At 41.1% G+C, this 25,188-nt stretch overlaps 1 protein-coding gene across 1 annotated transcript in view; it reads left to right on the top strand.

The window, feature by feature from the left end:
• Window positions 1-20,836, top strand: part of TFAP2D (transcription factor AP-2 delta) — a 45,128-nt gene extending 24,292 nt beyond the window's left edge. Inside the window, exons 6-8 of the mRNA XM_069008653.1 lie at window positions 2,795-2,936; window positions 9,286-9,399; window positions 20,617-20,836. Coding sequence (XP_068864754.1) covers window positions 2,795-2,936; window positions 9,286-9,399; window positions 20,617-20,836 — 476 coding nt within the window. The remainder of the gene's footprint in view (window positions 1-2,794; window positions 2,937-9,285; window positions 9,400-20,616) is intronic.
• The last annotated feature ends 4,352 nt before the right edge of the window (window positions 20,837-25,188 follow it).

Genomic DNA, 25,188 nt, shown 5'->3' on the forward strand with positions numbered 1-25,188 from the left:
TTTTTAAATACAAGTTTGAATGACAATTCACATTTTCATTCCCCTTTTCCTAAAAGTAAATGAAAACATTCACATTTCAGTCACTTGGTTGTTGATCATGTTAAATGGGTGCCCACATTTCATCACAGAAAGCTCTGCTCTCTTCACAAAACCAGGATTTTCCAATGGCTAAATGTTTAAATTCTTTGCAGTCTACGTTCCTTGTGTTGTTACTGGGACTGACTGGGACCATGATGAAGCTGTCTGGAGAATTGCAATTCCACCTGATGACAGCCTCAAAGGGTTCAACTTTTATTTTCTTTCCATGCTGGAATGAAGATAAACCTATCAAATATTTTAACGGAATTTAGTTGAAAAGAAAAACCTGGTGCTCTTCTGAAACTGATTTACTCTGTAAGTCTTTATTTAAGGGAGAGTAAAAGAGTATCTGAAATAGACAATTTGAAACAGCTCTAGAGAAATTTAAAAGCTGTGCCTTAAATTTGTACCCTTTCTCACCCGTGAAGAAGCCTGGGATAGATGTTTGAAACACAAAGCAATCAGTCAGCTATGTGCCTGTTCATTCTGATTCTCTGTTAACTTATCACTGAAATCCATTTTGTTTTCACTGAAATCCATTTTGTTTCAACTGAAAATTATTTTACTTTTCTAGAGGCTGCAAACTAAGTGGAAACCATTTCTCCTTTCAAGTTAGAGATACTTATTGCTTATTAAGGTCTTCATTCTTTTTAGGAATACTGGAAATCACGTTTTAAAAATAAACCAAAGAAAGCAGATGATTTTGACTGTAATCTTCAATTTTTGCTGTAAAGTTTGTTACAGCTGCAGAGGTTGTTGCTGGCTGGTATCAGCAAACAGATTGCCTGGCAGTGGTGGATGGATTTTGTCAGTACCTGAATAAACTAGGGCACATAAACACAGAGTGAAGTATTTGCTTGTGGAATCAAGAGGTGTTTTCCTGGTAAAAACCCCAGTGGTAGAAGGGGAGACAATAATATCTGAAAAGGGGGAGAATGGAGTTGGAATAGAAGTTTCTTATTCCTCACCATCCCTGGCACAGGACCACTGTTTCCATGGAAGTTCTCCTCTTCCTTGGCTTAGCCAAGTCTTGCTGAGGATGGGATTCATCTCCCCATCTTCCTCGCAGTTTTATCTGTCTTATCATGTCAGATCATAGTAAATAGGGAGAAATCAGCACTTCTGTGTGTTTAATGATTTAATTTAACGATTAAATGAAGTAAAATTAATAATTAAACATTTTATTATGTTGCTTAGAACAGCTGTGGAATCTCCATAGTTGGAAATATTCAAGGCTAGGCTTGGAAAAGCCTTGAATAACCTCATCTAAGGCAATGCTTTTAGCAGAAGGTGATTTCCTGAGTTCTAATCCAGACTTTCCATAATTACTCTGATTACCTTTTACCTTCTACTCTAGTATAGGATGATACATGCTTCAAGTGCTAGTTTGTCACCATTGACTTGAAAGTATTAAGTCAGACATCAATATTGACATTTAATCTGATGAATTCCACTTCAGATGTTCTCAAAGGGAGGAGTTACATGTCCTGCATCCCTCCTGACAGCAGCAGCCTTTTGAACTTCAAAGAGCCAGAGTCCAATGCCACTTCTGATGGCACTCAAACTCACAACTCTAAAAAGAAAACAAAACTAAAGTAAAAAACTCACAACCCCTGAACTCCAAAGCTATTCTGGAGCACATCTCTGTTAGTCACTCATGCAGATGTGCTTCAACACACGCTTCTGGTAGCTGACCTATTTCTTCTTTCTACAATGAGATGAGAGCGAGTGTCATCTGGAAATACCTATTTCCCACCAGGGAAAGACTAACTTAGGCACAGATGTTCACAATCCAGGCAGCTGCTTTTGATCAGATAAATCCCGCACCGAGGTTGTCAGAGTCGCAGTGTGCAGGTCAGAGTGTTCAGTAAACCCTAAAATAAAATTCTGGATTCTCTAAGCTAGTGAAGACGGTCCTGTTCTTCCAGAGGCATTTGGAAGCCAGCACAGAGTTGGGTTCTGGTGTTCAGTTTCTGCAGTGAGGTAGAGAGGTGCTCATTGTCACAGACTTCTCAAAAGCTTCTTTTACTTTGATTTAACCACCTATGAAAGAGCAACTGTCTTCTTCATCATCTTCCCTTTTTGTTTTGCCTGGTCAACTTTGTTTGCAATCCTTTTAGAAATAGGATTATTTATTGAGCTCTCCCTTGGGGTCTGCTGTTCTGTGTTGTGGGGCATTTGTACCATTGGCTTAGCCTCTAAGCAAATATACTGGGATGTGTGTTATCCCCATGGCTCTTTCCTGGGCTAGAGGGCTCTTCTTCCAATAGACACGGGGAAGTGAAGCACCAAAGGCTGACACAATTCTTCAAAGTCATTTATTCCTACTTTCTGCTCCTTTCCATGCCTTGAATATCGATGATGAACAGGGCTTGCAAAATTGGGCAGCTGCCCAGTACTCACTGGTGGCAAGGCAGGGCCAAGCATCTTGGCCAGTATTTTCTCATGAGAGGGCACCCTTCCACCTGATGAGAGGAATGTCCTTCTGATCTTCTGCCTGGCACCAACTGATGACTAAATATCAACAGCCCAATTGGGCTGAAATGTGTAACTGACTTGAGAATGACTGTCTACAGAAGTGATTTGCTACTGTTTGGGGTTTTTTTAAGGAGTGTAATAAATTCTGTAACAATAATAACAACAACAATATAATGATGATGACGATAATAATAATAACAACCCTAAAAAATGACTGACCCATTTTGTTTGACCGCAGGGGAAGCACTACATTTGGCCAGAGATTTCGGCTACACCTGTGAAACAGAGTTCCCTGCCAAGGCAGTAGGAGAGCACATTGCCAGACAGCACATGGAACAGAAAGAGCAGACAGCGAGGAAAAAGATGATCCTAGCGACAAAGTAAGGAGGGAAGGGAAGCGAAAAAAGAAATCGGTCTGTCACTTCTCCATGTTGGATCTGGGGGTTGGGGGAGGGAGGAGTGGGAGTATGGAGCTGGGATTGTGGTGACTGCTATCACAACAGTGCTCACTGACTGCGGGTGAGAGAGATCCTCACTGGGGATGCTGAAAGAGGGACCTTATTTACTGCAGTGAGGTTTCAGTGGCTGTGCTCTCATTTCCTGTGGTTAAGGGGGCACGTACATCTTCCCAGATGCTTTGGTTTAGATGAGAACAGAGGATATTATTACATGGTAAGATCTATGGGACAGAAACTGGCTTTGTCTCCTGTTTGCATGTGAGCAGGAGATCTGAGCTTCTACTGAAGTACTGGTTACTGTCAGATAATTATCATTAGTCTGCTGAGGGAGAGCTGGTTTGCAGAAGGACAGATCCTCTCTGGATGCAAACTGCAAGAGCTCCCCTGAAGTCAAAGGTACTGGAACAATGTACAACAGCAGGGGAGCTTTGCTAAAGACATTAAAGACACAAAGAGGCATCAGACTTCACTCTAAACAAGCCACTCCTCTCCCTGGAGCAGTAACATCATGTTAGGATAACATTTCTTCTAGGTTAATTAGACTTGATGAGGGAGGAATTAGCCTTCCTGAGCCATGGGAAACAGGAATAAATAGTCTGTGTGGAACAGGGTAGACCTGCCCTAGGTGTGTGGTCTGACTGTGTGGGGTAACCTTGAACATGTTCACACTCTGTGCTCACTGCAGCATCACACGTGAGGCTGCAGGAAAGCTGAGACCACAAATCTGAGCTCTCAAATCATCCCCTCCATGCTGGAAGTGTTTGGAAACCCTTCGAGGCTGTGATATATCCAACAGGGACGAACTACCCAGTACTTGGGGAAAGGGCTGACCAGCAACAGGATTGTCCTTTGTATCCCAATGTCCTTCTGCTTTACCAGGATTCCTGACCTTGGCGTCCCTCTTGTATCCAGAGCACTTTGCCCTGACACTGACCCAGAGATGAGATGCACTGAAACATCTCAGGTCTGTGAATCCCATGAATACAGCCTGTGATCCTTCCCTGGGGTGATAGAAGGATCACTGTGTGGATCAGGGGGAATTTTCTGGTTGTAAAGGTGATGAGAGACCTATCACGTTCCTAATTCCCTTGTACATTAAAAGGAATAATGTAAGTGGAATATTATCTTGTCCTTAACTCTATCCACATTTCTTTTAAGGGCTCAGGGGGTTTCAAAGACATGAGAATTAACCAGTTGGCCAGAAGAAATTCCTCTCTGCAAGTTGTGTCTCCCCGTTGCTGTGTAGCTCATTAACCTCCTGCCACCTACCTGAGGATTTGTCCCATTTAAGGAAAACAATTCAACCATAATGGTACAAATCTTCTCCATTTTTCCCTGGCTCTAGTGAGAAATCACAAAGCCACAGGTTGTAATAATTGATGGGTCACTGTTAATGTTCTGTGTCCAAAAGCTGGGCCACTCAGGGGCACATAAGAGTCTCACTACCCTTTCTCACCACCCCATACCTACTTTCTCACCCTCTTTCTCTACTGAGATGGGGTCTCATGGGCATGCACTACCTCTAAGCACCATGAACTTTGGGCTTGTAGGCTGCTATCCAGCATTTGTTAGGAATAAAATTACCTTCCCCTCTCCTAAGAGTTAAAAGCACCAGGAAATTGCTCAGAGAGATCTGTCAATAACAGAAAGGCCACATCCTCCTGCAGTCAGTGCTGGTAACAGGGACAGATGGGTCAATGTGTGTGTTACTACTGCCCTCTCCTGCCTGCAAGGAGAACAGGGATTCCCAGTCCTGCCCAGGTGTTCCGGGAGACATGACGTCACAATATTGGCATGGCATTTCCGAGCCATGCTTCTAGGTATCTGATCGAAGAACTCTCGACAATCATCAGGAGTTTCAACTACTCACCAGCCATACCTAAGCTCTAAGTTTGGAATTTCAGCAATTCTGCAACTTCCCTGACTCATGGGCTTGTGATCAATGGCACCAGAAAAAGTGGGGATTGTTATGCTGCCACCAAGACCAGCACAGAAATTCCAGGGTGGTAAGATCACTCATGGCAAATTTTATCTATGGAAAGATCTGGAGCACCACTGCCTGTGTGTGTCCACTGTGGGACAGAGCCAGAAGCCCATAGAAGTGCTCACCTGTGGTGCTCTTGAGGAAAAATAAGGGGAAAGAACAAAGTTATTTCCACAATCCTTAGAATACAGGTGATGAGGAAAAATAAGTGGAAAGAGTAAAATAATTTCCACAGTTTTTCATATCTAGGTGTAATTCCATTATGAATTTAGACATCCATATTCAGTGGCTCAATTCAGCCGTCTGAACATGGGCATCCACTGCCATTTGGGTTGAACTGGGTTATCCAGTTTGGCCACAAGCTGCTGCTCCAGGGGCACACAGATCTCCTTTTGTTACTGTGTCCTATCTGCCAGTGCTTATGGATGTCTTGGGTATTAAAAATCTACATGGGGATAATGAAACAGAGCTCTAAAAGTCTACAGTGAGGAAGCCTCTGGTGTCCAGTAGGAGGTCCCAGGCCTTCTTGACATCAAGGGCATCCATACCTTGTAATCAAGCAATCCACCCACCCTGAGTGGAAGTAGCTCAGCTGCCATCCACAGAACTGTGGCCCATGGGTCAGTGAGGGCTACAAGCTGCTGCTTTAGATGCCAAGAGCAAACACATGGAGGCTACTGAGCTTAAATGACTCCTCACTGTCCTCTCAGCCCTACCTGGTCTGAGGCCATGCTGGTGGAAATACAGAGAACAAAACCAGGACCGTTTTCTATCATGTGACAAAGCACATTCATTGTGTTAAACTGCTCATCTTCCAAAGCTATCTTGTGGAAATGGTCTCTCACATTTGCAAACTCGGGACCTGCCTGGGGCAGTACAGATTGGTGCAACAGGATGGTGTCATGGTCCATTCTAACAATTTTATGGACTAGACAATGAAGATTCAGAGCTTTACCTGGCAATTATCATGGGAAGAAGAGATGACTGGGCTGTGTAGCCAGTGTACACTGCTGAACACAAGTGTCAGCAATGGCAGCATGGGAGTGAAGCAGGCTGAAAAAGAGCTGAAAGGGTAAGAAAGGCATAAACAATGGGAGAAGCCTGTCTCCTAATTCTCTTTCTTTCAACTCACCTCCTTTGACTGAGCAGATGATTGTCTGGGCAAGTAGATGATTTTCTGGACAGAGCAAGATGCTCCAAAAAAAGACTGAATTGTCACAATTCTGGCCAAAGGGTACTGATATTGGCCTGTTAACCCTAGAAATGTTTAAAAGGTTTCAGGATACGTATTCAATTCACATAAAAATAGGACAAAAAAGTGGTACTGGGTTTTATAGGGTCTTTAAACATGGGTTAGTTCCCCTTGCAGAGGCATGGGAGAGCCTGAAAGGCTTTACAGCAGGGGACAGAACCTTACCAGTTTGCAGCTTGGACAGATGCAACACTGCTGAAAGCTGTGTCAATTGCTCCAGTTGATGGAGAGGCACAGTGTCCTACTGAAAACATCCCAGAGTTTCACAGCACAAAGTCTTCCACACGATCAAAGGGACAGATACACCCACATCTACACAGACCAAACCAGAATACTCTGAATAATTTTATTGTGGAGTTGATTACAGCCAGCACAGACTGATCAGCATCTGGCTCATGACACTTCTCTGATATCTGGCCTTGGATACCTGGCAACTCTACCACACTTGGAATAAATCAGATTCATGGGCTCACATTTGCCCCACTCTTGTACTCAACACCGGGCATTTGCTTTGGCCACTGATAAGGATCATGGCCTACCTGGGTTCTTGTTCTGACCCAGTACAGAATGTTTTATCTTTTCCTGGTCATATACTGGATCATCTGACCATGTATCATTAGATGCCTCCCATGCAGGAGTGACCAGGACTATTTTTATTAATCTGTGCCCACTTGGACAGTACAACCATCTTCCTTTGCTTTTTCAAAGTCACAGTCCAACTCAGGAAAAAACTGCCAACCCCTCTCCCTGTCACTACCCCAGGTGATATTTTACTGGTAGGGGAGGCTCTGAGACACCACTTTGCCTAGAAATCCCCCTCAAAAAAAAAAGTAGGTTACTGCTTTTGCAGGTTTTCATGTATAATAAAAAAGTTTTTTTTCTTTTCTTTCAATCTGCCAACATTCAGTAAAGACTTTTGACACGTGAAGATAGAAGGGAACTTAATTGCACACTTGGTTCTGACACTTTCCTTTGTCAAAAGAAAAGAACTTTTAAGATGAACTTTTTCAACAGGTAGAAAGTAGAGGTTGGAGGAAGGAGAGAAGAGCAGTGCTGACAGGGCCGACTGGGGATAGTGGATTGTTTAGAAGCCAAAATGACTGACTGTTTTCAGCTGTTGAAAGGAACTGTTTTTCCTCTAAGGACCTGATTCATTAAAACTGTATGCTGCATTTACATACATTTCTGCTGAATACCTCTCTTTGCCTGAAAGGCTGGGGTGATGCTGCCTTTTCAAGCAGTCAGTGTCTAGGTCCACGCAGATGACAAGCATTTAGAGAAATCAGGCTTGGATGGGGTCCAGCAGCACAGCAGGAAATAGGTTTCTGCTTCTCCTCTTAGTTAAGAGAGAGCTGTAGTATCCAAGATCTCTGTTCCCAGCTTGTACCACAGTGATAAAGCGAAGGGTAAAACCAGTTTAGCACGGTTTTCTTGCCTGTAACTCAGCAATGAAGGACCTTCTAAAGACCAACAAGCTGAGTTTACCCACTTCTTCCATTATGCCCCTGTCCCAAAAGACAAGGGTTACAAGGTGATAATAAAAACCCAAACTTTACCTAGGATGAGATGTGCAATGAGTCTCCTAAAAGGAATCATGCACCACAGAGATGCCCTTTAGTATTAGAAACTGCCCCTAGGCACAGTGATTTCATCTATGCTAGCAAAGTAAACCACACACACTCCGAGTCATCAGATTGCAATTGTCCATGTTATTAAGAAGTTAGAATAGTTCATTGAATTCTCCCAAATATATTCTGGGCAAGGTCTGTGAGACAACTCACAACAGGATCTATTCTCAGGAAGCCACAGCATTTAGGAGACCAGAGGAGCTTCACTATATGGACGTTATCAGATGGTGACAAGTGGTCTGTGGGTGTGAGGGTGGCCCTTGTCACCCTACACATCACTGGGTGGCACTGTGACCACCATCAGCTTAATCCAACCAAGATCAGGCCCCCAGCTGAGCGTCCTGGTCATCTGGAGGTGATCATGCCCTCCTGATCCCCCATTAGTGCCTATATTTCCAATACAGGCAATGGAGAACTATATGCTAATTTGGAGAGGTCCTCTTTCCTTCCTTTAATTAACTGAATCATAAAAAAGTAAGTGATGTCTATTCACCCATGGTCCAGATAGCACTCTTCTGAGGACATGAGCTAATTGGAACTGATTTGGTTTCTTTTTAAAAAAAAATATTGGTAGAGTATTCCTAGGCTAATTTACAAACAACAATACAACAACAATACAAGAATGAAAAGGCCTTATTTTCAGCTCTTTCCTAGTGGTAGATCCTATACAGAGGAATTCCAGGGAACAAATTTAGCCCCCAGGTGCTGAGGCGTGCTGAGGCATCCTTAGAAGCCTCAGGGAAGACTGACTGGGAGAGGGAAAACTGTAAGACCATCCATCCTTTACAAAGAAGATGGGCTGCTATGCTGGTGGGAGACCAGAGAAGACAGACCCTGAATTGTCACTACAAGGGGTCCTTCCTTCACAACCCCTAGTGCTCTATTTGTCTTAAGGGCTGGGGGTCAAGAAGGCAAGCCCAAAATATCCATGACTTCAACTTGCAGATAAAGCAGTGCCCACAAGGTACACAAGCCCATGTACAAGTATTGGTGTATTTACACAAAGTAAATAATAAAGTAATTTACACATTTCAGACATATTCTAATGCTAGTTCACCACTTCCTTTAACCATAAGCCTTGCTGCCAATGTAGGTGAGCTAAGCTAGACTTAACACTGCCAAACTGGGTCCTATTCAGGAGGAAAACTGTATTTTATAATGTCAGTATTAGCAGGGTTTCAAATGGAAACTATTCCTGTTCAAGAGATTCTGTATGCTGTTGGCTCTGAGAATTTGAGCAGGGAAGCCAGAGATGGATTTGTTTGCCTTTAATTTCTGCAACAATTCTTCTGCCAAGCAATTCTGTTATGAATGAGATCACTCAGGATAAGGTGACAGTGTTTTGGGAATTAGATTTATGGGAAGGATTACACCTGTCTTATTTAAGGATTTCCATTTTACTTTTAGACAAATATGTAAAGAATTCCAAGACCTTCTAAGTCAAGACAGATCACCCCTCGGATCCTCCAGACCGACTCCAATATTAGACCTCGACATCCAGAGACATTTAACACATTTCAGGTATGATTTTGAAAGAGGAAACTAAAATCCATAATTTTGATTTAGACTGCATATGATGTTTTAATGGTTTTTGCTCCCTTACCTAAAAGACATGCAAATAAATAATTAACATCCATAATCCCTGCTAGCTGTGCCTATGAAAAGTGCAGGTTTGCCCAGTGATGTAGTTCAAGTTTGCTGCATTCTACCTGCATCTAGGACCACAGTCTGAGTTTGAATAAGTTATTTTCTGCATCTACTGGTCAAATCTCCCCATCTGTTCAGAAAATTGTCTTGCTTTAGATGTGAGCCAAATCACAGCTCACAAGTCGATGGTCCAGAAGCGTAGAAACTCAAGTTCTGAACCAGTATAAGTTAATCAAAGTAGAAATAATAGGAGGAAGAAGCTGCATCCTTCCTAATAACTAAATAGTTCCAGAAGCTCCTCTAAGTTACTGAGATCATTTGACAACGGCTTACCATGACCATTTTATTGACTCTTTGTCTTCCAAAGCAGACTGGTCTCAAAGTACATTACCTGCTAAAACAATTTTACTTCACTAATTTCCAAACAACACACTGGAAAAATCCAGGAGAAGGAAAACTAACTCACACTAAAAAGCCAGAGACTGATGATATATTTAGCCTCAGTTCCTGAGCAATGTTTAATGTACTGGTTTAAACAGGCTTAAGAAGGTGTTTTGAAGTCCAAGACCCATGGTACATGCACACCAAGTCCAAACTTCATTAGAATTTTATCCCAGTTATGGATAAAAGTGTATAGATATTTTGGGGTCAGAAAGATTTATTAGCTCAGGAGTTGCTGTGCAATTTCATGTTTTTGCTTTAGGCGATGTGTCAGATACATTCAAGAGTGAGGTGGGATCTTCCAGAGGGCCACTTTGAAATAGTGGGGTCATCTAAGATATCTATCAAAGACAAGTTTGATGAAACATCCTGAAGGTGCTCCTGTCTTTGCTCAGGCCACAGAGGGGAATACATAACCTGCTGAGGCTACAGATTGTTAATTTTTTCCATCCATTAGCTGATATATGAAAAAATGAACATGTGAAGAACTGTCCGAGAGCTGTTTAGAGACCATAATATCAAGCAAGTTTCATAGTCCTATAAAGGCTTAGAATTGTGCTGTATATTCTTTCACACAACCAGCCAAGTCACTCCTCTTTCATCAGTTGGACAGAAAACTTCTGCGTCCCAATGTCCCAAAATCTGTTAGTTATTAAGGTTCTGATAGAGCATGAGGCACCCTGCAGACAGGTTCTGTGATAACTAATGTTTAGTCCCTCAGACTTTGAAGGGAATCCCAAAAATGCCCACCATCCCACTTCTTCCATCCATCTGTTGGGATGAAGGGAGAGGTAAGGGTAATTCCCTGTCTGCAAATGCACACATTCCTGACATTCCTGTTTGTTCTTGCACACATCTGTGTGCATCCTATGTGTGTATGAACACACCTGGATAACCCCACTCCTATTCTCATGCAGTGCTGTGCATATGCACCCACAGAGCACCCAGGTGTGTGTATATTTTCACTTATACACACACTCCAAAACACCCAACTACACTTGCACATCAAGGGAAAGATCTTTTTTTATGCAGAATGCTCATAAGAGGGATTTTAACGAGCTACCTAAGCTTGTGGAAAAAGAGATAATTCCCTATTACATGCACACAGAGGAACTGTGATATGAGGTTGCTAATCCCCAAGGATTCCTGTGTTTAAAGTAGAAATAGCAGTCAGGATAAAGCACTGAAGACTTCAGCTACAAAAACTGGCAACTGGTACAGCTTCCATCCTTCCTTCTCTGCTGCACTTCAGTAGGTTGGAGGGCAAAGCTTCTGCAGGCAGCTCCTGGAGCAGTCAGTGCTTTCTTTCATGTCTGCTGTAGACACTAAGTGCTGGGCTGAAGATGGGCACCTGGAGGAGCACAGGCCTTGATCCTACACAGGTGCCTCCCCAGCCTTAAATCAGAGTCTTCTCTGATTGTGCTTAGGGATTGATGAGTGCTGCCAGACCCAGAGGTGGAACTACACTCGAGCTACCCCATCCCCACTTTCTGAGGACAAATTCATCATTAAGTCATAGAGCAAACATGAAAACCCTGGAAAAATCAATTTCCATTACTAAGTGCTGAGACTTTTTGTCCAGACACAGGAATGTCTCTTTATTGTCCTCTAAAGGCTGATCTGTGCAAAGCATTTTTGAGTTTACTACAAAAGAGAGCAAAGTCAGCATATCAGTACCAGAAAAGAACCTGAAATTTTCTATAGTTTTAATGAGAGGAAACTATTTTTCCCACCCTGTACTTCCAAAGTGGAGAGAGCATAAGGATCATCAGGAGAGTAAAGAGTGAGGGCAAGAGCAAAAGAAAGAGAAAGGAAAAGGAAAGAGAAAAGGAAAATACTTACATAAAACTAAGTTTCTTTTAAAATGCCTTCTACTACTGATAATTCAGAGGTTTTTTTCCCCCAGAATCCCACAGAGTCATGTGAGGCTTCTGTATACATGGGCATGTACCTGAGTATGGATGAGGGAAAATCTGGGGAGTTCATTTCTCATGAAACTTAAACCAGGTTTAAATCCTACAGATGTCAGTAAAGCTGAGGCTTCATCTCTATTTTTTTCAGGGCCTTTCAGGTTATATAAATCTCTCTTTAGCATTGTAAGTTGGTTGGGTTTGGATTCAGAGCAGGTAAAATAGCCTTGGAACTGAGAGACATTTCTCAAATATCCAAGATGATGGGAAGGAAAAGGGACATTGTAATATTTAGAGACAGAAAAAAGCTGGATGTAAGTAAAACATATGAAAGACAATGAGAATAATTCACTTTAGAAAAGCCTAGAAATAGTAACCCAGGGCAATCATGACCTGTAGTAGGTGAAGACAAGTCTGCCTGGAGACACAAGAGCTCTGAGACACACATCAGAGATTTTATGTCACAGGTAGTTGTGATGGGAGATGGTGAAGCCTTGGATGACCCCCAAAAACATGATTCTGAAGCTTCTAAAGCAGCAGAGCTTAATGGTGACATTGCAGCCAACAGATTCTTCTGCTGGTTCTGGAACAATGTTAACCAACACAACCATCAAACCCCACCCTTTTCCTGTTAGGGCTGTGCAGGTACATCTGAGGCATGTCAATATGGGAAATATCCATAATTCCATATCACTCACCTCTGTAGTATTTTTGCACTACACACACATTTATGGCATCCAGCCCTCTCCAGAGCAGAGAACCAGACCAGATGAACCAATTATTCTCAGTTGTAGAGATCCCTGCTGTGAAGAAGGGATGTGTTTCTGTCGTGTTTCAGAGATGGATTGAAGAGACGCAGAAATTAAGACACCCCAAAAGATACACAAAAATTAATCTCATAAATTGTGTGACTTTGGACCTGGCCACTGGACCACAGTTGTCTGTAATGTTTGGCTGCTTCTGTGGTTCCTTGAATGAATTTGTCCAAGACCACCTCTTTCTGCCCCAAACAATTCCCAGGCACTGGCCAACCTTATCTCAGTCAGAAACTTAGGTATTACTTTCAGGTAAAAATGCTGATGGAGACTGATGGACTGATTGACTGATGGAGATGGGGCCAGGCTGTGCCATTTCACTCAGAACCCCAGGAATCTGTGTATTCTTACTTTGCTAATGCAGCTAAAGGTGACCAAAGCTATCCTCAGCTTCAGTTTAAGAACCTTACAGTGATTCACCTGTCTGGTGAATGTGGAGATCTAGGGTCATTTTAGGTGTAAAGGGACATCATGTTTCACACATTTCTGCCACTCAGATCAGCATTTAGGGTATCCCTCCAACTGGATCAAATATCCAAATTAATAAGACAGTACTTTAAAAAAAAATTATTTTAGATAATATTTCTCTTCTGTTGAGAGAAGAGAGCATATGCTGCCTTCTCTCTTTCATTCCACTGTCATATCTGAGATTCAGCCAGGAACCTGAAAGTCACATTGATGTGTCTTCATGTCTCTGTCTTCTTAACCTGCCCTTGCATCAGAACAGCTTTGTTGAATTTTTAAATTTTTAGCAGAATTCTTTTTTTGGTTCCCCAAAACCTCATGTAAACTAGAAGTTACCAGAACACCCCCAAAAATGACCCACATTCTGTTCTGGAAAACTAAAAACATAACACAAAAACCTTCCAAAGTGAAGGCTTTCTGTGATTATATTCACAAGATCTGTGTCTGTGTCTTCGCTTATCCATACAGATTCCCTGACCTCATCAACCACCCTCCTAGCTTCAGTTTCTTCACTTGTAAAATTGGGTATAGACACATCTTCTACATTTGCTTTTGGGACACTTGTGTCTCTAAGAATCTGTGGTGTTTGGAAATTTCAGATATCCTACTAATGCCACCCATCATATAGGGAAAGGAGGATATCCACAGATTCCTGCAGTTCTATTTGATCCTTTAACTTCAAGGCTACGTTTCATCAAGATGCAAAATCACACCCAGATCTTCTGTTTTAGATATAAAAGATAAAGACAGCAAAACGGCAAAGGGAAAAGTACTTTCTTGTAAGTGACACTTCTTTCACTGCAGAAACCTCATAAAAACAGACACACAAAAAATAATAGGTTCAGAATAGTAAAGTTAGGTAATGAAAGCAATCAGCATCCTCATGGATTATTCTGTGTTCTGTCGAGCCATCCAGCTGATATGAAACACCCTTCCTGTGAAACTGCTTGAGACAAGAGTTTTGTCGCTTAGCTCCTTGCTGAGCCTGGAGCTGTCAAGCTCCTGCCAGTGCCTGGCATCATGCTGACGAGGTGACACGAAAAGTGACAGACAAGAAACCAGAGCCTCAGACTTTGGGAGCAGTGAGAAAGTAACATCCTTCTTTCCGAAGGGAAAAGGGAGCAATGAAATGGGTTTTGAAGCTCGGCGTGTTCTTTAAATTGTAACAAGAAGCCAAGCCCAAAGAGTTACTTGTGGGTTGCCTTCAAAGATGTGCTCACCCCCTTTTATATATTGTTCTCTTTTTTTTTTTACACTTCTTTGCTTATCAGGATGTAGAGCAGCTTCTGGCATAATTCCAGTCATCTCAGTTCACAGCAGCAGCCTCCTGTTTGGATGCAGGGACTGGAAGAAGCCTGGTGCACAATAAGGTTTATGGTGAAATACCTCTGGTGCCCTCTAGAGTTCCCTGATTTCTAGGAGCTCTCTCGGTCTTTGGATTTAGCTAACTGAGAGGGACAACACTGATGCCTAGCGCTGAGACACTAGGGAGCAACAAATTGTTTCATTCTTTTTTTTTTTTTTTTTTTTAATTTTATTTTTATTTTTTTCTTTGAATTTTATGTTCATTTTTTTCTTTGTCTCTTTATTTACCGTAAGTGTCACAGTGCCTTCCTCTGGGATCTTTCCTTCACTTCCTTTCCAAGGCATTCCTTCTTTGATTTTTCCATCGTAAGGTCTCAATCACCTTGTCCTGCTCTGCTGATGAACAAAATCCTTTCTAATTTCGAATATTTTTAAAGGTTTTTATCATGGGTTGTAGGATACCATATTCCCTTAAAGTCACAATTTATGGAGTCAAGAAAACAGATTTTCATCTGTTTTCTTTATCTGCTTCATTAACAACTAAGTTCCATAATCATGGAAAAAAAATACTTTCATCAAAAAAAGGAAAAAATCTTGCAGGGTGCTTAGATTTTTAACACAGCACTTAAGATTTCTTAAAGCATTTAAGGCACTCTCGTGTTTCCCAAAGGGAGAAGGAATGTCCTCCCCTCATTTACAAATTAAAAGGCTACAAAATTTATTGCACCTTGTCATGAGCATATTTATAAATGTTAATTCTTGGTCTATCTCATTTGAGGGGGGCAATAGGGCTTCTCAGCTACATTTCCTCACTGGAAAAAGTTTATGGATGGTAGTAAATTGAATGAACCTCATCCATTTCTTTGCCTTCCTATAAAATAAAGATGAATCACAAAATGATTTAATCTTTGGTCTATAGCTCAGAAACACTCCACAGTTTTTGGATGTTTCAGGTCTGTTGCCTGGGCAATTCTTCTTAGTGTGGAAAATGAGTACCAAAGTCTAAAATATACAGATCCGAAATAGATTATCTTGGAAATTTGGGGCATCAGCTCTAACACTCTCCTCCTACTTTCTCCATGGCTTTTACACATGGTAAAAGGAGGTCCATCTGCTTAGGAGGACATGTCCTTAATACACTATGAACAGAAGGAAAACAAGAGGGCCTACTTTGAAGGCAACTTCTGTGCTGTTTGCTACTCTGATCCTATAGACTACTTATCCCTGTAATATCCACTGCCCACATTCCGATGTTTATCTCGACTATCAGTCTAACTTGTGTCATGGTTAGATCTTCTGAGCTCCTGAAGTAAAGTTACCACCATTTAATTTTCTAGGCAACCTTCACAGGACAGACCTTGAAATCAAAAGAAGCACCTCAAAGTCAATATTGTCATCTCTATATTCAGATGTTACTTGTGTCAGTGAAGAGATACAAATATTTTACCATTTCCTTTACAGCCATTAAATGTCATATCAGATCTTACCATCTGTCATCAGCCATGTGCTGTCGAATTTGGATAATCAGGGAGTTTTCAGATTCAAAGTTCTGAGAAAATCTGACCAATAAGTTCAAGCTTGCTTTGTCTTCATTATTATTTTTTTAAATGGCTTATTTATTTTAAATGAGGGTGTAAACATTCAGTGCAGATGGCCTCTTCCCCCCCCCACTGAGAGGGAAGCTGTTTCTTTTGCTTCATGTCAGAGCCTCACCAGCCTGGGGTATGAAGGAGTCCTTGAGGTGGTTGCCAAACGAGACTCCAAGCCTTCAGGCACACTTGGATCTTTTCACTTTTAAGTAAGGCTATCATTAAAACATGAGCAGACATAATTGCATCATAGCGCTGGGCAGAATTACAGGCAGGTCTGGATGTCCTTAAGCACCAGGGTTTGTAATATGTTGGCCTGATGTTCATTGCCTTCTTTCTGCAGCTCTCCAACACCAGAATCCGAGATTTCAGCCTAATAAAGTTGGTTTATAGGAGCTGTGGTGGGATGCACTACAAAGCTGAGAATATCCAGAAGACTCCATTATGAGACCACCATGTTTAATTTTAGGCTTATAAACCCAAATGAAAGTATGATAATGAAAGCAACTCCTTTCATAGGTGCGGAGCATACCAAAAATTAACCAATTTCAGTGTGAGCACAATTAGCCTGGAAAATCAGGCAGCTAAATCTGACTTTCAGGAAACACATTTTAATGCTTTGCCATTAATCTTCCGTCTGTCATGTCTGATTTAAATGTAAAATCAGATTTTGTCCCAAACTTGAAACTTACTTTCATCAGCAAAGGGAAATTATCCAGCTTTCTTGGATTTTTCAGAGACTTTAACTTGCAGAGAAGTAAAGACCACCAAAATTAGAGCAAGGGGAATTACTGATAGAAATGTAAGATAAAGTAGAAGATAATATCTCTCGGCCTTTTTATGCTCATTACCTAAAGTGAGCCTAATAAAATACACCCTCACAGGAGCTTGGCAAGGAGGGCTGGTTAGAAATTTTCTATAAAATGGTTTCTCTTAATAAGCTTCATGGGAAAATTAATAGGCTCTGCATATCCCCGTCTGTGGAGAAGAATTTATTCATCAGGAACAGAAAGTAGAGTTACCATGAGACTCTGCAGCATCATTTCACTAGAAAGGGTTGGCTTTTTAATAAGAAACACAAGGCTGTGTTGGTGAGAGCTGCCATATTTAATGATTACTGGTGACTGAGAGGCTAAACTGTAAAAGAGGTAGATCCCTTACTCACTCCAAAAAATTATTTCCTATGAGCATTAGTTTTTAAACCAGAAGACTGGATATTAGGAAAAACTTAACTGAAAGGGTGGTCAGGTATCGGAACAGGCTGTCCAGGGAAGTGGTGGGTTCACCATCCCTGAAAGTGTTAAAAAAATGTGTGGATGTGGCTTTTGGGGACATGGTTTAGTGGTGTGCTTGGCAGTGCACAGTTAGTGGTTGGACTTGAGGATTTTGGTGGTACTTTCCAATCTAAATGATTCTATCATTATATGGTTTGAAGCTACTGGAAATGAATGCATGAATGCAGATATTGCCAGCTTCTAAAATATATAAACTAGTTTCTTTACAAGTCCATTAGTATTTTTATGTGTCGCAGTATAGTCAGTTCCCCAAATCAGGACTTGGAAGATCACAGAAGCAGCGTAAAAATCATGCAATAATATAACCAGCAATGATACCCTTAATTTCCTTTTTCTTGCTTATTTTTATTGTAAACTCCATCACATTTTCATTTCTCTGAACTTCTGAAGACCAGAAATTATGGTAAAATGCAACACAAAATCATTAAATCGCCTGACTCCTAAAGTGACATGAAAAGGTTTAAAATACTTATACATATGCTACTTCTGGTTTAGTTTTTACAACTATTAAAAACATGAATTACAATGATGATGATGATTTTTATATTTCTGGTATGCCAGGTATTCCTAAAAAGAAAATAAAACTAAACTGAGGTATGTTTACCTCTTTTTAATGCTAAATTATAAAGATCCAGATATTTCTACCAGTCCAAACTTCAAGATTCCAAACTTTATGTGGTATTATTAATTGATGTCTGCAAAATACTGCTTGTAAATATTTAATTATCATTTTCCTCACATTACTAACTGGGGATAAATATAAATTCCTGCTTTGAAAAGTGCCTGGAGACTGATGGATAAACATTCTAAATGCGAGTTATTTGTTAATAGCCTTTTGGAGACCTTTTATAAAAGGCTATGCCACTCCCAATCTGAAATGGAGACATATTTCCATACTGAGCACTCATTTTGGTTAGAATTCACTTATTTTTGGTGTCTTCCCTAAGATAGCAGCTTTTCTATTGAATAGGTTTCCCATGTCTAGCAGACAGAAAGGTGACCCAAAAAAATATCCTGAAGCCTTTCCTGTGTGGGTTTTTTTGATACTTAAAACATCCTATCAATTGTCCATGTCCTGTAAAACCTCTTTCCCCTCAGTCCCTACATTTTCACTTTTTCCTAAAAGACCTGGAAAGACTGAGAAGCCAAAGTGCAGAGGAGACAGGTCACTGAAGGGAAATGTTCCTATTTCTGACCCTCACATGGGTCTCTGCATCAGATCAGGATTTACTGATGTGGTGCCCAAAACACCCAGAGAGTAACTGTAGGGGCAAATTCTGAACCAGCAGGGGCTGGGAAACAGTTATTTTTCCTTATCAGAATCACTGTAATGTGGTTTTCTTTCCCCCTCACCCTAACTTATACAAAGTATTGATTTCTAAAAAAAGGCCAACAAACATAAAAAATTAGATCCTGTTCCTCTTGTCTTCTTTCTTCCCTGAGCATGTTTAAAATATCTGAAATAACTTTTGAAAACTTCAATGACATTTCAACCTTTGAAATAATTTTTAATTTACATTTCTAAAGGAAAACTAAAAATCTGGAGGATTTGGGCAGGGGTTTTTGTTTTAACATGCCACTTATCAAAATGAATCATTGTAACAAAGAGAACAGCTTTGTTGCCCATAATAACCTTAGTTTCTTTAGCCCTTACATGATCATCTTATACTGTACACATAATATTAAGGCAAATGGCACTGAAGTCAGTTGCCTAAAAGCTGGTCTCCAGTGCCATGTCCCATATCCTATGGTGGTTGGGACATCCTGCAGTCCTGTGTCCAGCTCTGGGATCCCCAGGACAGGAAAGCCATGGAGCTGTTGGAGCAAGTCCAGAGGAGTCCATGAAGATTGTTAGAGGGCTGGAGCAGTTCTGCTACAAGGAAAGGCTGAGAGGATTGGGATTGTTCAACCTGGAGAAGAAAAGGCCATGGGAAGACCTTAGAGTCCCTTCCTGTGCCTAAAGGGGCTCCACGATAGCTGGAGATGGACTTGGGACAAGGGCATGGAGGGACAGGACAAGGGGGAATGGCTTCCCACTGATGGAGGGCAGAGTTAGATGAGATATTGGGAAGAAATTCTTCCCTGTGAGGGTGGGGAGGCCCTGGCATAGGGTGCCCAGAGAAGCTGTGGATGCACTGGATACCTGGAAGTGTCCAAAGCCAGGCTGGATAGGGCTGGGAGCAACCTGGGATAGTGGAAGGTGTCCCTGCCCATGGCAGGGGGATGGAATGAGAAGATCTTTAAGATTCCTTCCAACCCAAACCATTCTGGGATTCCGTGATCCTCACAGAGATGGTATCCAAAAGATGGTACCTGTGGGAAACTTACACACTTCTGGATCTGCAGGTGGCAGCCAGGAACAATGACAAGAAAAAGTCAATGTTGAAAAATCCCCCTTATTTAGATGAAAGGTGCAACAGAGCAAATCTACACCGGTAAATTCAACACTACCAGGGCAACATTGTTGGAACTGGGTTATTTTTGCCAATAATTGGTTAGGATTGTCCATTAATTCAGCCTATTAAACCAGCCCTATGTGAAATATTTTCTGCTCATCTCTTGAGCTTGGGTACTGGCCAAGGGTATTGGTCAGGGTCAATTCCCAACAGGCACTTCAGATCTCCCCCTGTTGGATGGTCCAGGAGTTTAGCAGCATGGGTATGGCCAAACCATGACAATTGCAATGAGGGTTGGAGATGGTATCCTGGGCTTTGCTGAATTTCCTAGTATGAATGCAGTCATACCTTCATGTAGAATAACCAGGTCATGTTCAAGAGCTATAAAATCACAGTCATTAAGGTTGGAAAAGACATCCAAGATCATCAAGTCAACCAAGTATGATCTAGAATTGTGAACTAACCACACAGAATTCCTTTTATTTACCTGAGAAGGGGGAGCCAGACTTTATGACACTGGAAAATTAGCAATGCTGGAGAGCTGAGGGTGTGGATTCTGTCTTGGCTTCTCTGAAGTCAGCAGCCCTGTGTCAGTCTGCACTTGCTGAGGGTCTGTCCCATGGTGTTTCAGAACTGAGGCTCCACCAAAAACAACCCTTGAAGCTGTATTCAGTCTGCTCTTTGGGTCTATTCCTTTCCTTTCTGTTTCTCCCACAGGTAATAAATAGTTTAGGGAGCAAATCTTGAATTTCACTATAGCAAAATGAGTGTAACTGTAAACTCCTCAGTGTTTGTGAGCGCACTGATATTTATGTCTGTGTGTGTATTTCTTTCCCTTCTTTTTTTTTTTTTTTCTCTCTCCTTCCCATTTGTAGTTTGATCACTCATGGTTTTGGAACTCCTGCAATATGTGCTGCCCTAAGCACTTTCCAAACTGTTCTCAGTGAAATGCTGAACTACTTGGAAAAGCACACATCGCACAAAAACGGAGGAGCGGCGGAATCCGGCCAAGGACACGCCAACTCGGAGAAAGCCCCCCTGCGGAAAACTTCAGAGGCTGCTGTGAAAGAGGGCAAAACAGAAAAGACAGACTAGCTACATCAAACAGAATCTATTTCGAGAGAGTCTTGCTGCTGATATTTTTTTTAAATATATATATCATTGAGGGCAATTTATCTCCAGTGGACCAAATCCAAAAAAGAAAAAGGGGGGAAAAAAAGAGAAAAAAAGTAAAAAGAAAAAAAAAAAAGAAAGATTAAAACAGAGAGGAAGAGAGAGCGTGAGAGAGGAAAGTATTCAACCCTAAGAACAGCAGTGTACAGTAATTGTGTGATGAAATTGTCACTTTTTTAAAATTTATGTTGCTCTAAACTGCTTTTTTGTGCACGTAGTATTTGATTGTTCTGAATGATACACTAACACTGTTTTTTATAAGCACTTCTGGACTTGGCTGAGGTGGCACATGAAATTTGAAGCACTTTCTTCTCCGGCAGCAGAGTTAGGGTCAGTGCATCGGTTGTGGGACACGCGGTTCCAGCATCCTGACTTTGCTTGCATGCTGGATAGATTGAAAGAAGGGCTTCCTCTGGTCCATCGGAAATGCCTGATCTACTCACCTTTGGGAAAACAATATGGAAATCTGGCAAAAGAGGAATTCTTGGGTCATGGGACAAATGACCTGTTGTACATGGGAATGTACAATAAAGCTGCACTGGAATGAGGCCAGAACCTGTTGGGAATCTGTCCTGACCATTCAAGCAGCAGCCATGGTGTCTCTTGTGAAAGGAGCATGGCAGACTAAAACGAAAACAAACCTTGATAGTCTCAGTAAGAGCCCTGATCCCTCTGTGAACTTCAGTTTAAATGACAGCATGGGCTTCTGTCCTCTATTTTCTCAGCCCCTGGTCCCACAGCACCCTGCCATACCTGGGTCTCTGTTCAACATGATCAATGCAGGCAATTGGAGTCACCTTTTGTGTTGCCTTGATTTTATGATGCTTTCTTTCCTTCAACAGCTTGTTTCCACAGCTTTATTGTCTTTATAAATCCAGCTGAAGTGCAGAGGTCTAACAGAATCCACTCACCGGAAATAAAATAAAAACAAAATGACAAATAAGACAGATTGGCTTAGTCCACAGCAGCTGACTAGTAATAACCTTGCTAATGTACTTTTGAAATATTACTTTACCACCTACCACACATCCTCACACAGAGAACATGGGAGGCATAGTTTGAGCTCAAGCCTCTTTGAGTCAAGGGATTTTTCCAATCACATTCTAACTCTTTCTTCAACAAGACCTTTATTTAATTCCTTTTCTTGTTTCTCTGACATCACTTTATTGAGGAAGTTAAGAAGGAATGGTGTTACTGGGAGGGCTTGATGTTGTCCATCTAAACTCTCTTTAAGATCAGCAGAACCAGACCTTTTCTTCCAAGGGACAATTCAACTCTTTCTGTGGTAGGAACTAATATAGTTGTCCATGTGTAAATGTTTAGAGCCATTTGAGATGTTTTAGGTAAGACAGCCACAGAGTTTGAAACTTATGACATGAAACCTTTAGGAGAACTGGGCTCACCTGGAGGAGGAGCTGAAGGATCCCAGAGACAGCATTAGGTAACTGTGGGTGACAAAAGCTCTCACACAAATTTTAGCTTTCTGGAAGTTGTTAACACGTATTACACCTTGGATGACCAGTTTAGACTAAACCTAGGGACTGTAACAAATAGCTGAGGGTGTTTAGAGACAGATGCAAGGAATCAAACTGAATTAACAAGATCACCCTCACCTTTCAAATTACAGAAGGCAGTAGAGTGATGATGGTATGATGCTGTTCCTCTCAAGGTCAGTAAGGACATTGCCACCACCATGAGAAAGCACCCTAGAAAGTAAGGAGTCCCTGATTGTTTATTTAAAGAAACCTGGAAAAAAATCCTATGCTTTTGCCTAGATTTGTCCTTGCTCAGGGTAGGTGTATAACTCAGACACCTGCTTTAGTGCTGTCCAGGCACCATCCTGCACTGAGGGAAACAGGTGTATCTCCATGGGACTCCATCTCCTTAACACACCAAGATCAGATAAGTGCCTCAAAAAATTAAACTTTATTAAATGGATTTAATGAATTTATACAGGTACTTCTGGAGAAATGAAATGCTAAAATCAAATGAACAGTCCTCAGAGATGTCTTCAGCAGAAACATTGTGGAACTGTCCTAGAACATGAAATACTTGAGTGTGAAAGTAGGTAACCATGAAAGGAAACTCATTCTGATTTTTCTATTGCCCAAACTGAGGGAGAGGAAAGGGAAAAATCAGAAGTTTGACTGTGTCAGATGTGCAGATTTGCCACATCTGTAAAACATGTGCTTTAAAACAATTTAATTTGAACCCCAATTTCAAGATGTGGATAAATTTAAATTACATTTTGATGGGGTAAAAATATAAGAAAAAGGTTTTTAAAATCCTTTTCAGTTTTCTCCACTAAAATATCAACTTGGAAAAGGAGGAATTGTTGGGCAGATAAAACTGTGAAACTCATGTGAAACCAGCATTTTATTACCATCAAATTAAAATGTTTAATATTGGAAATAATATGTATATAGCCTTAAATGAAATATTTGCCTATTCAGGATATTGTCCAAAGTCCCAACAATAATTTATTTCAAGACCTGCGTCTTTTGCCGTTACACAATCACCAAGAGTGTCTGCTCTGCAGGCAACAAATTATTTTTGGCCTGGATTACCCTTTGATCTATTAATATTAATAAATCTGAGCAGACTTCAAGCTCCAGAACTTCCAGTTTTTGACTTAATGGCCCCTGTATATTTTTGTTAATGTTCAATACAGATCTGATTCAACCTGATTGAACTGCTGTATGTTCTTACCATTAAGAAGTTTTTTCTATTTCCACGCCAAACTTTCTGGTTTTTCCCTTAGCATATTAGCACATTTTAAAAGCAAAACTCTTTTTTAAATGTGGCTGCAAGTTTGTTGACGTTGACAGGCTCTGTTTTTTATTTTAAATTGCACTTAATAATTTTATTGAGTTAACAATAATCATCACTGCTCTTTCTGCTGAACTAGCTATCAAAGCAGTTTGCTGGCAAAATGCCTTTAGTTTTTGAAATTGGAACTTTCTGTGAGGTTTTGAGCAATGAATTCACGGACGTTCCTGTTAAAATCTCAGCCAAGGTTCTCATCCACTTACATTCCTGTGCTGTCCATGGGAACATGCCCATGTTCTCATGTTGTGCTTTTGGGTTTTTTATTATTTTCTTAGTTCTAGTCTCTGTGGAAACACTGTCATCTCAAAACACTTTCATGACCTAGATTAGCCTGAAGGAAGTTCATGATTTGAAGTTAGTGGGTGCTCAGTGGTGTCATATTCAAGTATATTTTTACCTCTTTGACTTGGAAATTTATGTGCTCAGAAAAAGAAAAAAAAAATCTTTCTTTAAGAGATTTTGAAGTGTTTATTCAATGTCAAAATCATCAAAAGAATAGAGAAAAGTCTCCAAAGTTTCATGGACAGAACAACGAGTCATTATGACTGTTGGACCCCAAAAATTGATTCATAACCCAAGTGCTGTCTGGGTAGCTGGACCCTGTTGTGCTTCAGCTCATTGCTCAGCTCTGTATGAGTTACACCTTTCCTACCACCAATCTCAAAACATTTTAAATAGGTCCCTGAACTTACTCCTTATCCTAAACTCTGGCACATTTGACTCACAAAGACCAGCTTCTGACTCTTGGATTTATTAGCAAGTCACTCATGGAACAAACACACTGACTAACTACAAATTTGTTTTTCTGGAGCAAGGTGTTACTCACTGTGAGTACAAACTTGTGCTGACTAAGCTCAGAAGGTGACTCTGGCAGAGTAGGAGCAACACTCTCACCTCTGCCCCGAGATTTGGTTCTCTGTTCACAGAGCCCTCCTTTAGCACCATTACATGACAGACATGTAGAAAAGGGGGAGTTTTATCACATGTTGAGAACTGGAACAGAGTTCATGTGGCCTGTTCAGGGGAGGGAATGACAGACAAGCAGTGATGACCCTGCCACCTACAACTGAAGACTGTCAAGAACTTTGTCCTTCATGCTGCCATCTTTAACCCTAACTCCTTCTAGGTGCCATTCTGTTGCCTTGGAGAACCTGCAGAAAGGGTGAATTTAGACCTTTCATTTGCTTCCTTTATAAAGATAAACTCCAACATTTGTTGGGAAAATACTTCAGCTCTCCAAATCAACATGGAATCTGCTCTTTGAAGCTTCTCTTTAACTTTTCCTAAATCCAGAAAAATCTGCTACAAAGCAGGCACAATGTATAGTCCTTCCAAATCCTGGACCTCTGTGTAAATATTTCCCCAGTTCATCTCTTCCTTTGGACGTGACTCAGTGGCATAGGCGCAGCTCACAATTTTGCAGCCAGGCTCAAGAAGGGCTGTTT

The sequence above is a fragment of the Aphelocoma coerulescens genome, chromosome 3 (assembly GCF_041296385.1).
Source record: "Aphelocoma coerulescens isolate FSJ_1873_10779 chromosome 3, UR_Acoe_1.0, whole genome shotgun sequence".
NCBI classification, from domain to species: Eukaryota; Metazoa; Chordata; class Aves; order Passeriformes; family Corvidae; genus Aphelocoma; species Aphelocoma coerulescens.